A 14,256-nucleotide genomic window follows, 5' to 3' on the forward strand; every position below is an offset into this window, starting at 1 on the left:
TTTGTTCTGTTCCTTTCTAAGAAAAGCTTGGTACATTTGCATAAAAGGAGTCAAAGTAGTGGCTGCGGCGCGTTGAGGCACTTCTTCAACTGTCCCCGTACGCCTGAACCTGAATCATTTGCGTCTTAGCCTTCCCTGACCAGGATCGCTCCCACACGCCGTAAGACCTTGTTCCTTTCTACTTGACGTTCTTTATTTTCCTCGGTTTTTCCTCCATTTGGTCGTGCTGCTATGATGTAACGTGCCTATTACTTAATAAGGATTTGTTACGCGCGATATGCCGATGACTTACTACTGGGAATCGTGGGTTCGAACCTGAATCATTTGCTGAAGCCTCCAATCATTCTTGCGCTGAGCTGGGCGCCGGGGCCCTGGATGCGCTGGCTTTTTCGATTGCCCCCGATGCATGTAATGGAATCGAGTACTATACTTTTTTGAGGCGCGGAAGATCTTAAGAAATGGAGCTCGGGTCAGTTTCCCCCGCCAACGCCTGGTCGACCAAGGCTGTATGGAATAGAATGAAGGGTTAGGGTTCTTGCGGAAAGAAGGACAAACTGGGCCCTGGGAGAAGTGGAAGTCAGATATACATTTGCAGGGTGTTTCCACCACCTTTGAAATACCTGCTGTAAGCTAACACCATGTGTAAGACCTGCACCCAAGGAAAAGTACCAGGGTGATCCGACCCCTTCGACGCTTTTTTCGGCGGGGCATGACTGACGTACCCGGGCAATAAAGAAGAAAAAAAGTCCAGTGCCTAGCAGAGCTAAGGGGGCTTCAATCCTTACTCTTTAGATAAGCTATGACTCCAGCATAAAAAAGAGCACATTAATCCCGGAGCTGTGGATGATTGAGACCTCGACCGATCAGACCGGGAAGAAGAGAAAGAAAGGTCAATCTCCGAAAGGCCTTCGCAGAGCTGAGCTTACTCTCCAGTGGTTCCATTCCTTCTTACTGTACTTCTGGGTCAACCCAACCCGAATGGGAAGAAGAGGGTCAGCCAAACTGAGAAAAAATTACCTTGAGAAATATGGGGAGGGGTTGATCTTTATCAGCGGAGAATACGTGTCAAGGGTGTTTGATTTCAGTGCTTGGGAAAAAGAAGACCTACCTGAGCGATTGATTGGTCTATTGGCAAAGGAAACCCAGGAATTCAAGATTTTGTTCTGTCCTCCGGACGGCCTTCCTACACGCATGCGTCCGCCAGAATGCCTCCTTGGTTCGGGACGAAGCCACTTCATCAAGAGTGAGCTTGCTATGGAGGTTTGGAACCTTTTCTAAATAAGGTAAGCTTTGAAGCCGTCAGGGTTATCCCTGTATTGTATTAGCGAGATGCGGAACCCTTCTTTCTTAATCAGACAATTTCTCTCCTATCATGGAGTTCTCAGTGAATGAGTGTCCCAGTCGAATCCCTAAATAATAAGGGCGAAGTTGCTCGACTGAAAGGTACAAAGTGCACCCAGGTAAATAAGGAACAAGATGAATACAGAGGTTAAACGAGCAAGGAATTCTATTCTTGTACCAGTCAACGATATCCCTTATTTTGACAGTTTGAATAATACCGAATCTCCTGCGATTGCAGAATTTTTGGCTAAGTGTCCAAATTGTCAACAAGTGAAAGTTAAGCATCAAAAACTGGAGGTTTGGCTCAAGACATTGAGATTCTTACTTGGAAGTGGAAATCCTTGAATATGGACTTCGTTATAGATTTGCCTCGTACTCATAAGCAACAAAATTTCATTTGGGTAATTATTGACCGAATGACTAAGTCAGCTCATTTTCTTCCAGTTAAGACTCATATTCAGCCAAGGACTATGTTAGATTGTATATTCGAGACTTGGTGAAGTTTCATGGTACTCAGTTTACATCTCAATTTTAGAGATCTTTCCAAAAGGGTCTTGGTACCCAAGTGAAGCTTAGTACTATCACCCATAAATGGATGGTCAGGCCGAGTGCACCATTCAGACGTTAATGAATATGCTGAGAGCATGCGTCATTGATTTTAAAGGAAATTTGGATGATCATTTTTTCCATTAATAAAGTTTGTTTATAATAAAAAATATCACTCTAGCATTTAGATGGCTCCATTTGAAGCTTTTTACGCTATGCGGTATAGATCCTCTATCAGTTGTGTAACACCCCTCAAAAAATTTCTTCCCTAGGATTCGGACCCTTGTTGTATCGTGCTGGGTCGAACCCAATTATTTAGAAGTATGTGCTTGAGTTGAGATGAGTCCCCGAGTAATTGAAGAGTGTTGGAGGTGATGTGGGGTCACAGAGGACTCCTAGGATCGAGCTAAGACCAAAAAGGTTCACGTGGCTAAGTTTGAGGAGGAGTTTGCATGAGGGGTTGACTTCCAACGACCCTATCTTTTGATATATGACGATCTGGGTGGCCCACGACTTATTAAATTAATGGTCGTCGAGTCTTCTTTCCCATGCCACCAAGAATGTAATTTTTGGAGTTCAGAGTCGAAAGATATGACGATCCTAAGATGAACTAGCACAGCAGGAATTTCAGGCCTGGGGTTCAACTACTGGAAATCTGGGCTTGGCGCCGCAGTGGCGTGATGCGCCATTTTCGCTCCAGATACATGCCTCAATAGTTTGGGCTCTAGCGCGGCGCACCACTAAAAGGTATGCAGGGTTTTTCAAGCCAATTTCCAAAACCTAGAAAATATTAGTCTTGGCGCTGTAAGGGCGCGATGCACCACTATCGTGCCAGAAACATGCCTCTGTAGTTTGGTCCTTGGCGTGGCGCGCCACTGCGAGGTGTGCAGGTTTTAGGCGTAATCAGCCTGGCGCTGTAATGGCGCGATGCGCCACTATCGTGCCTGGTGCATTTTTGGCCTATTTTTAGAACTTTTGAGGAGGGGCAATTTGGGAACTTACCCAAATTATATATGTATTACCCTTGGTCTTTTGGAAACACATTTTACAGCCTCATTCTCTCTCTAAAAGCCCTAAAAACCTCTCTCTCTCTCTCTCTTCTTCTTCCTCTCCAAAATCCTCCTCCAATAAGAAGAGTTTCAAGAGCTTCAAGGTTTGAGTTCTCCATTGAAGAACCAACCACAAGGTTTTCTTCAAGTCTTCACTAAGGTATGTAAGATTATCCAAAACATGAGTTGAGTCCACCCATGTGCCCTACTCTTGCTTTGAGGTTAGATGTCCATAAAAATGGAGTTCCTTGGTATGGTTTATGGTTGAATGAGTTTTGTTCCCTATTTACTTGATACTACATGTGTTGATGTTGTCGAGCTAAGAATATTCCTAAGACCTTCATGTAAGTATGAGTCTTGAGGAGATATCATAAATGCTTACCTAAATAAGGCTTGATTAAGTCAAATGGGAGGATAGAATTTACGAGTGGATGAGGTCCTAAATGGAACTTGCCATTATGACTTAATTGAGTTGAAATGAGAATGGAGTTGATGAGTTGGAAATGTCCCATATGAAACTAGCCGTGAGGGCTTGTTTGAGATGATTGGAGGGAGTCTTATAAGCATAGATTCATAGGAGGAGTTTCGAGCATCGAGGCGGGCGAGAGTATAGTCCATACTCAAACCCCAGGAACTAAGCCGCCAATGTAGGTAGGGATAGAACCGCTAAAGTCAGAGACTTCCCATGGGATCGAACCGTTAAAGTCGGATGTTTCCTATTTATTTGTCCTGAAATGATAGGACTTGACTAATCAATGGTATCCATGATTAGGGAGGAGTTCATGCCCTGGCAAGGTATGGACGGACGTGGCAACAACGTTTGATTGTTGTACTATCACCGGCTCATAGGTGATGGTTGTCGGATAAGAAAAACTCTCATTTAGGCCTTAATAGTACTCTGAGTCAGTTAAGTTGAGTGGCTTATGAGTTAGTCCCGTCTAAACTATTCTTGTTAGACTTAGGACACTTGAGTGAGTTGTCATGTATATATGAGCTGAGGTCCTAAGTTGATATTGATATCTTCTTGATGTTGTTTCATTCAGCCATTTTACATACTCGTACATTCCATGTACTGACGCCCTCTGGCCTGCATCATTTCATGATGCAGAGACAGGTACTAGAGATTATCAACCGGCGCTCCGTTGAAGATCCACATACACTCTCAGCCAGTTGGTGAGTCCTCCTAGTTTTCCGGAGGATGTTGAGCTTTCTTGTATAGTTTTGTTGTCGCTTCCTTTATTTTGGATTGTTAGTAGCCATGGACTTGTCATTGGCACCTTTTAGACTTTGATAGAGGCTTCATAGACTAGAGTGTGGGAAGGTTGGACTGCTATTGTTGAGAAGTCCTATTTTACTTATCTTATTGAGTTAAACATATTTGGCCTTCGGCCCCCATATTGTAAATAACATGTTATAATTGAGCCTTCCTTTGAGCGTATATGACTGAATAATGGAATGATTGAGTTAGGTGGTTCGCTTGAAGGTCAGAAATGGCTTTCAAGTGCCGGTCACATCTAGGGTACCTTCTCGGGGCGTGACAAGTTGGTTCGAAGTAGGTGAAGTTGCTTTGATAGGACTAGAGTTGTATTTAAGGCTATGGATAAAGTTAGACTCATTAAATAGAGATTGAAAATGGCTCAAAGCCTATAAAAGTCCTATTCGGATGTAAGAAGAAGGAAACTTGAATTTGAGGTTAATGATTGGGTTTACTTGAAAATTTTACCCATGAAGGGTGTGATATGTTTTGGTAAGAAAGGAAAGCTAAGTCCCCACTATGTTGGCCCATATCAGATTTTGAGGCAAATTGGTAAGTTGGCTTATGAGTTGGATTTGCCTTCAGATATGTCATTGGTGCATCCGGTACTTCATGTGTCATTATTGAGGAAGTTTGTTGGTGATCTTAACTCTATTGTGCCATTGGACAGCATTGAGCTTAAGAAGAATCTTTCTTATGAATAGGTTTCGGTTGAGATCTTGGACCGGCAAGTTAGAAAGTCGAGAAATAAAGAAATAACTTCAGTTAAAGTTTTATGGAGGAACCAAGAGGTTGAGGGTGCTACATAGGCTGTCGAAGTTGATATGATGTCCCGATATCCTCATCTCTTTCCTTCCGTTCCTAGTTGAGGTATTTAGTTCCTTCATGATCAGCCCAAATCATGTATTTCAGTTGTTCTCATGGGTTCATATCCATTCATGTTCATAAAATGAGTTTTAAAGTTATGTTTGTGCTTGAGATTAAAGATTTTATATTTTATGCATTATCGAGATATTTTTGCATTTATGTTGGGTTGTTATGTTCCTTTCCTATTCTATTCATGCTAGCTTGAGTCTCATTCGAGGATGAATTTTTTCAAGGGGGAGATATTGTAACACCCCAAAAGTTGAAAAGTCAAAAAATGAGGAACAAAAGATGCAATTCCAAAAAATCTCAACTTTTGGGTACTAGGTGGTCTTCACGGGACCCAATATAGGCCGTGAAGAGGACCACGGGCTATGAATGACTAATGTGGTCCCTTCCCAGCTAAGTGGTATCTTACGTGGTGGACACCCCTGCACGTCTCCTATCAAGGTCACTTCTACGACCCACCTTCACAGATCGTACTAGCCTCCACGGACCGTGAAGGAACTTTTGAAACTTTCATGCAAACTCCAAAATTTGAAGTTCAAGAAAACCACCACAGAGGACCACCAAGGGTCGTGGTTCCTATGACGGGCCATGGTGGGTCTCATGGTGGGCATCCTTCCCAAGCTTTTTTCAGAAAAAGTTCAAGTCCCTCCCTATGGAGGGGACCATGGATCGTGGTACCCTTCACGGTCCGTGGTGATGGCCCGTTTTGGGTCCTGAATTCAATTTTAATGAGAGTTATTCTAGTATTTTCCCTATATGTCATTAATGAATATAGATGATTTTTGGGACTAAGAGCCCGTTTGGATGGGCTTAAAAAAATAACTTTTATGTATGAAGTGTTTTTAGAACTTTGAAGTGCTGGAAGTTATTTTTATAAATAAGCAGTTGAGTGTTTGGATAAAAGTGCTTAAATGAGAAAAATGATGTGAATTTTAGGGTTAAAAGAATAAAAAGGTTAGTTTGGGAATTTAGTTAAAATATAAGGGATATAAAAGTAATTTCTATGGTCAAAGAAAATGACTTTAAGCACTTAGAAAAAAAGTTAGGAATCCTAACTTTTCATTTTTGACTGACTTTAAGAACTTTATGGCTTAAAGTCAGCATTAGGCAAACACGTCCAAGAGCTAAAAAGGGGCTTTAAGTTGGTTTTGACCAACTTAAAGCCCATCCAAACGGGCTCTAAGTTCATGCCTATTAACTACCCTAAAGCATTCTAACTCTCTCATTCTCTCCATAACTCCTAAAACCCCAAAGTCTTTTCTCCCAATTCTTCTCTCAAGATTTTCTTCTCTCTTAAGCAAATTCAAAAGGGTTCTTCAAGGTCAAGCTTTCAATCTCTACAATCCAGTACTAATCAAGGTTAAGGTATGTGGGACTTTATCCATGGGTACCTTCCACACATGGAATCCCAAAGTTTTCTCCCTAGTTTCTTTGTGAATTCTTCAATCAAAAAGCCCTCATTCCATGATTTGCATTGGATCTTCTCAATTTTGATATTCTTCAATGTTATTAATCTAATTATGCATAATTCACATCATATTGCATGATTTTAATTTGAATTTCAATGACCCATGCTATATGTTAGTTTCAACTATGATTTATGAAATATGATCATGATTTTCAGATTGTATTTTTATGAAAGCTTTATGCTATGAATTAAAGATGTTTTATACAAAGAAGTTCATGAATGATGATTATATAATGTCTCAAGCAAAGTTAAAGATAGGGCAAGTTAAGTCCCTAAAGATGTTTATGATCAAAGATATGTAATGGTAGAAAGCCTACACCCACATTGCATGAGTTATATGATAGATGAGCCAATCCTATGATTTTGCGATGATGATGCTAGATAAGATATTTTATGATGTTTGTAAAGATAGATTGATAGGTAGTTACTATCTTTCCCTATGATATCTATGATCATGTTTTATGAGTTCCGTTGGGATATTGACTAAGCATCGAGAGGACTTTTAGGTAGGTTTCAGTCTGATAACGCAGTTAGTTATTCAAGAAAATTCTAGTAGCTACCTTTCGTCTCAAACTACGTTGCCCGCATCGGTTTACATATGCCAATATGGCAAGCGTCGTTTTACATATGTCAATATGGCAAAGCTATTAGATCCACATAGCGCAGTTAAAGAGTTACTTATGGAGTATGTCTTGGCAAGGTAGCCTCTCTTGTCTGGATGCAGGAGTCATTAGATTCCATGTATTAGCTCGCATAGTTTTATATATTAGTTAAAGGTCCTATCCCATACAGTTTCAATTAAGGTATGAGTTCTTATGATGATTATGGTATTCTTTTGATGCATTGGCCAATGAGATAAGTGTTTTAACATTTTCATGATTTTTACTCATATTTCTAAATATATTGGTCTTGCATCTCATGATTCATATTGATTATGTCCTATGTTTATTGTTCATGTATAATCTCACTTACTTAGTGCATTTCATGTGCTAACGCATAATTTTTGCCTACATTATATCATAATGTAGGGATCGATAATCACTCATTCTCCTTCCGCTCGTGGCTAGAGTCTACTATTTGCTTCTTATTGGTGAGTCCTCACAGTTCAAAGACATGACATTTATTTCTCATCGGACAGTTATACTTCATTACTCTATGTTGTCTATTGGGTGAGCTGGAAGATTGTCTCATGTCCCTATCTAGTATTAGAGGCATGTTAGATAGGATGAGTCTATGTTGTTGCTTTCCCATTTTGAGACTTATGTTCTATATGAAATTTTGTCTTTCGTATCTCAATTTAGCTTATTGTTTAATTTCCTTATATGCTCATGAATGATATGCTAAGAGGCTTGGTTGGAGTTCTTCAGAATTCTAATCGTCGTGTTACAACTAGGTCCTAGTCGGATCGTGATAGATTAATGTCCCACCAAAATTGTCAGCGTTATTGACCTCCCTTAGAGTGCTAGTTCCAACCAAGACTCCTGGATATGGTTTGTCGGTGGTGGCGTTGACATAAAAACCAGAGGATGAGGGAAGGGGGTGTTCATTTTTGCTTTTGTGATCTTCAGGGTTGGTTCTGGTGGGGGGAGTTCCTTCCTCATTACTAAAAAAAGTAGGTTTGGAAGAGGAGTTAATTGAAATGATGGTTTGGGTCATTTCACCTGTGAAGGTGTGGTGATTATTTTCTACATCGGTGGCTTCCATGGAGGAAGTAGCATTTCTTCCTTTGGAGATGGAAGTAGCCTTAGGGACGGGGGTCGAGGTGGACCCTTATTCATTAAATGAATGAAAAATTTGAAAATTAGCTTCTCTTATATTTAATGCTACCGTGTTGAAGGATTTGGCCGTCATTTATGTCTCGTTCCAAGTCGATCAATTTGTTTTTGAGGTATTAGTGGGGTGTTTTCCTACCCATCAGTTTGACAATAATCAAGAATCTCCATGGTTGATAGATTCTTAGTTTTTCTTTTGTTGTTAATGGAATAGAATTGTCTAGGGACTCTTCTTCTTCCATTCCACTTTCATCTGGAGTTTCCTCATTTTTTTGTACTTTACTGTAAGATTTGTTTGAATCTGATGGTTTATTTAGGAGGATCTCCTTGAAAGAGTGTTTCCTATGGTTGTCCTCTTCCATTGGTGTTTGAATATCTAGTGGGTCTGGTGGGTCCAGTGATTTACAAGGGGGTGGTCCTCTGGCGGAGTTAGCTTCAGTGGTCAATTTTTTGCTCTTTTTTAGGGAGAGAATGTTTAATGTCTTCTTGTAAAACTTCGCCATTGTAATAATGTAAACCATATGGCAGTCTATTTAATTTATTTTTGATTTGTACGTGTTAACTTGCATGAAAGCCATAAATTAATCTTCTCTATATCGTATTAGTTTTATCAAATGAATAAATGATTAATACTTTCCTGTGGAACATTACATAGAGGACATTCTCGACTTATGCCCAGTAGGCCAGTTTATCTCTTGTTTATAGCCTTATAGGAGCCACCAAATGCATAATGAAAAGCACGAACTTTCATTTTGTTGGTGATAATTCGATTTCCTCCATATAATCTTTTTTTTCATGGGCATGAAAAAAATCTTGTTAAGGTCTAAGGAAGCGCTTCCCCCTTTAATTGGAGCTCAAATACGAATACAAACACTGAATGAGAGAGAAACCAATAAAAAAAACTATGTCCAAATAATAAAAACGAAAGAACCAAATCAATATTTTTTTCTTGCATAAATATATGCTGAAGCAGATCCAAGGAGGTTGCTTAAAACAAAATCCCATATCAACACAGCAAAAATAGACCCAACAACATAGATTAAAATATAATACACACATTACTTAAAAACATACTACTTAGTACTTATTAGTAAGAAAAATTCTCCAAGTCCAAATATTAACCATGAGTATTAACAGCTTCCCAAAGAAGACCCCTGGCGTGCATTGCTGCTGTCTTTAAAGTCCTTAATGTCCAAACATTAGCCTCATAAAATGACAAACTCCTATATGGCAAATTATGTTTTTTGCACAAATCTTGTACAATTGGAGACACTTTTCTCAGATGGCATCTAGGCAACCTTGGGAACAAATGATGTTCAAGTTGGAATTGCAATCCTCCATAGAACCAATCCATCCACGAAAAACACGCGATATCAATAGTACCACTTGTTTGTTTCTCGAACCAATCGTTCCCCTCTGGCTGTCCAACGTAGACATCAGCCGCGAAATGGTTAAGAGTGAATTGTATATGTTGGAGTGATGTAACACAGAAACTTATAAGCACAAATAACACCCTTTCTGTCCAATTAGGCAATGTGCTAACAAGAAGAGGAAACCAAGTCCAGAAAACAAGAATTCCCAATATGTTTAAAGCTCTGTCTGGTACTTTCCTCGTCGAGAACAATAACAAGAATGTCTGGATAAATAAGTTCACCCTAGCCACACACATTATAGGGTAATACGTAAAATGTTGGTAACTTACAAAGAATTTGGCTACGGAATCAAATGTTAGCTCTCTTCCATAAAAACTAGAGTTCAATGATTTGAAAAACTTGGTAGAGACAGCGAAAACTGGCAAGTGCTGTAGATCAGGATCATGATCAAGGCTATTACACGCGACATGATGAGCGTTATGTGTCCATTTCCACCAAGCAATGCTGATCCCAGTAAGACAATTTCCTGTAAGAATCTGTGCCAATTTGTTGAATCCACGAGTCGTCATTATCAAGTAATGACCCGAATCATGACCCAAATAAGATATTTGCATCCAAGAAAATCCCAATAGTCCACCAGAAAGCATATGAATCAAGAAATTGTTACTACACAAAACACCACAGAAACTCAATGACATCAACAATGTCACAAAACATAAGGAATAAATCACCCCATGACCCTTTTTCTCGAACAGCCCTGCTTTCGAAAATTCAGTACAGAGTTTCCTGTAATCCTTAGACACCTCTGAAACCTCGTAATCTTTAAGATAATATCCGGTAAAAAACTTGTCAAGATATTTCCAAGCAGAACCTATATAGAGTCAGCAAATTCAAAATAAATCATTATTTATTAACTTTTTTGCATATGTATAAATAAATTTAAATTCAAAGCAATAGGTTCAATTAAACTATCGGGACCTGGATGAAAAGCAATGAATGCATCAGTTGCTTCTTGTCCAGCCAAACTACGAATCGGAATATCACCACCTGGATGTTCTTTCACCCAATCTGTAACATTGTAACATTTGCCTTGAATTGCAATCCACAAATCATCTTGTTTATTATGTTTCTTCAATTCCTCAGCCGTAATGTACTTCTTATCATCACTCATGATGAATAAATTAAACAAAAAAATTATTAATTAATTAAAAAGATCTAACAATCAAGAACAAAAAACCAACCCCTTTAATAATATGATTATACAATAATGTAACATAGGAAAAAAGGGTTGGTTTTTTTTTTAGGGGGGCTGATCAGAACAACCCTAAAGATGTTTGTAACTACTTCAGGGATGTTTGATTTTTTATTTTATTTTTTTGGTTTTATGAATGAAATATATATATATATAGAAAAGAAAAGGGATTGTGAACATTAATATATGTATTATTATATCCTTTTAAAAGGCTTTATTGAGTTTGTTTTGATATGGGAAATGGATTTGTGATTAGAGAGAGAAGTACGGATAGAGGAACATCTAAAACGGTATTTTTTTATTTTTAAAAAAATAAAAAAAAAGTAGTTCATGTAACATTGGGATTTGAGGAGTGGGGGTGGGGTTGTGATAAAGTAGCCTTAACGTAATATGTGATGGAACTGTTTCACTATTAATCAAAAGTCTCAGATTCCGAACTCTGAATATGGAGAAAATTCTATAATAGATTCTGAAATGTGCAATTCACATTTAGTCGGAGCTCCAATACAGACTACAACAGGAATTAATTGCAATTCACTTAACTTTCACGTCTCGCAAAATTGCAATTCACTATCCAAATAGGAATTAATTGGAGACCTTTTTGTCTATCACGATTAAAAAGAAAGAAGAATAAGAATAATATTATACCTATATTTGTATCTGACAATTTGATCTATACATATAATGATTTGGTTCACGAATTATAGTATTCTACTTTTTCTATCTCAAATTATTGGCTTTTTTAAAAAATTTAAAAGTTTCTTGAGAAATATTAGTTAGTTGAGTAGATGACTATTTTATCCTTATTAATGTCTAAGTCATAATTTCTCTCAATTATATGTTTACTTTATTCATGTGTCATCTTCATTATTGTATATAACTTAAATCCAAGAACATTATGATCGGGATTCATTTTCCTAAAACATTTGTTTCTATCAAAGTTTCTTTTTGAAAAAGAAGAAGAAAGTCCGTTTATAGTAGAAAAATAACACCTCAACCAAAACTTTCTAATGTTTGTAATAATTATAAGTTAGAATAAACCATTTAAGCTGCTTAAAAGCCAAGGAAAATTGTTTGTAATAATTTTAATTAAGAGTTGCAATGTCTGTTGGGAAGAAAACGAAAAGTGAAGGAAAAGAGGAGGAAAGGGGATTGTAGGCCCAACTATTAATCACATATTAATTTAAGTGAAAATTTGACAAATAGCTATTATAAAAATTTTAATAGGCCAAATTATCTACAGTTTAGGTAATTACATTCCGTAATTATAGCTATAGCAGTTGTTTATATAATTCACAGACCCGTTTGTATAATTCACTGCGAATATACAAATCCGTTTGTATAATTCGCTGACAATATACAAACAGAGTAAGTATATACAAATTTTATATTTATACATTTTAAAAAAAAAATCAGAACTTATACAAATCAAATGTGTATATATTATGATTATATACATGATCTGATGGTAGGATAAGCATATACAAAATCTGGATTTATTCAATTAGGAAATTCTGAATTTATACAATTGGGAGCTTAATTATACAAATTCTGAATAACTATAGGTATGTATATTAATTACTGGAAAAGATTTATCGCGAGTGGAAATTAATTTAAACTATAGCTATGTATATTAATTAACTAGTATATATTTGTTAATTCGTGTCATTTTTCCTTAATTTATCAGTATTTTTGTCCACTAAAATAATAGCTGAAAAATATATATAATTATACATAACTATTATTATTATTTTTTATATTTAATTAGCGAGTGTAATTACTCTTAGTGAGCAAACAAATAAATAACTTTCCCAATACAAGTTGTACGAATTGAATGGAGACCCTTATTTATGTTTGTTTGATTGGGAGTATTTAATTTGAAAAACTAGGAAATTTCGTTTAGATGGACCATGGGAAGGTTCACACATCTTTTCACAGGAATGGTCACTATTTCCAAATCTTGAATTAATTTCCATACTTGGGGAAATTTGTGTGTTTGCAATAAATTTTCTGGAGTACAGAAAATAAACTATAATCACAAAATAAATAGAAGGAGGTAATTTTATTTATTAAAATTGTGAGTATAATTTTGTGTATTTATTTAATTCTTTTCTCATATATATATATATATATATATATATATATATATATATATATATATATATATATATATATATATATATATATATATATATATATTCGAACGTAGGATGATGTAAACAACCTCCTTGTGATGTAATTGATCCCCAAGAATATTGTGTAGCACTTCAATATTTCCAGTTAATCTTGAGAAAGATCGCTTATTGAGCACTTTGACTTTGAGAAAGACAATATTTGATGTCTTAATTTTTTTTGTGAATAACTTTGAATTTATGAGTTATTTGAGATGTCTATTTAAGGGAGTATGTGACCCCTTTTATATGTGTGAACTATAATAGAATTTAGGGTAAAGTAACCTCCAACAATACTAACGAACCTTAAGGTTTAAAGAACATGGATTGAGCTCATCTTGCAGAGGCCTATTTCAAATTGAGTAGAAAATTTTGATGTTTATACATAGATGAAGGGTAGATTTGGTACCACTATTTGGGTGTGCCATGTTTGCAACAATTTTTTTCAAGTATAGAAAATAAACTGCAATCACAAAATAAATAAAAAGATATAATTTTATTTATCAAGATTGTGCGTATATATTTGTATATTCCTTTCATTTTTCTCTCTTAATTTTTCTCCGAATCGTAATTCACGGATGGTTAGTATTGTAGTTCTTGAATGTAGGATTATTTGAATCTCCTTGTGTTGTATTTGATTGCCAAGAATATCGGATAACACTTCAATATTTCAAGTTGATCTTGAGGAAAACTATCTCTTGATCACTTAACATTTGTAAAAGAAAATATATTTGATGTGTTGATCTCTTTGTGAATGCCTAAGATATGGGATATTCAGAATGTCTCTTCAATGGATGTGCCCACTTTTATAGGCGTAAGTTAAAATTTTGGATAAACTAACCTATAAAAATCCTAACTGACCTTAGAGTTTGAAGAACATGAATTGAGGCCGTCTTGCAGAGGCTTATTTCAAACGCAGTAAATTTTTGATATCTACAGATGCCCCTACTTCAAGGCTTGTTGAAGTATAGGCTTGACGAAACTCAAAGATGAGACTTGAAGAATCCATAAAAATAGGGCTTCCATCTGTGTAGTTTTAACTTGCAGCTCCAGATTTTGCAAACTTAATTTGTGAGAGATGAAAGACAAATTTGGTTTCACTGCCAATTTGTTTACAAAATTATTTGTTTACAAAATTTTTGAAGTACGTAAAATA

At 36.7% G+C, this 14,256-nt stretch overlaps 1 protein-coding gene across 1 annotated transcript; it reads right to left on the minus strand.

Annotated features, from left to right (window-relative positions):
* Positions 1 to 9,195: 9,195 nt before the first annotated feature.
* On the minus strand, positions 9,196 to 11,061 carry LOC129876534 (delta(8)-fatty-acid desaturase-like). Its single transcript, XM_055951994.1, has 2 exons — positions 10,656 to 11,061; positions 9,196 to 10,548 (listed from the first exon to the last, which is right to left on the minus strand). The coding sequence occupies exons 1-2, from the start codon at positions 10,846 to 10,848 to the stop codon at positions 9,422 to 9,424; spliced, it is 1,320 nt and encodes a 439-aa protein (XP_055807969.1). The 5' UTR covers positions 10,849 to 11,061; the 3' UTR covers positions 9,196 to 9,421.
* Positions 11,062 to 14,256: the final 3,195 nt, after the last annotated feature.

This window comes from Solanum dulcamara, chromosome 2 (assembly GCF_947179165.1).
Source record: "Solanum dulcamara chromosome 2, daSolDulc1.2, whole genome shotgun sequence".
Classification (NCBI taxonomy): domain Eukaryota; kingdom Viridiplantae; phylum Streptophyta; class Magnoliopsida; order Solanales; family Solanaceae; genus Solanum; species Solanum dulcamara.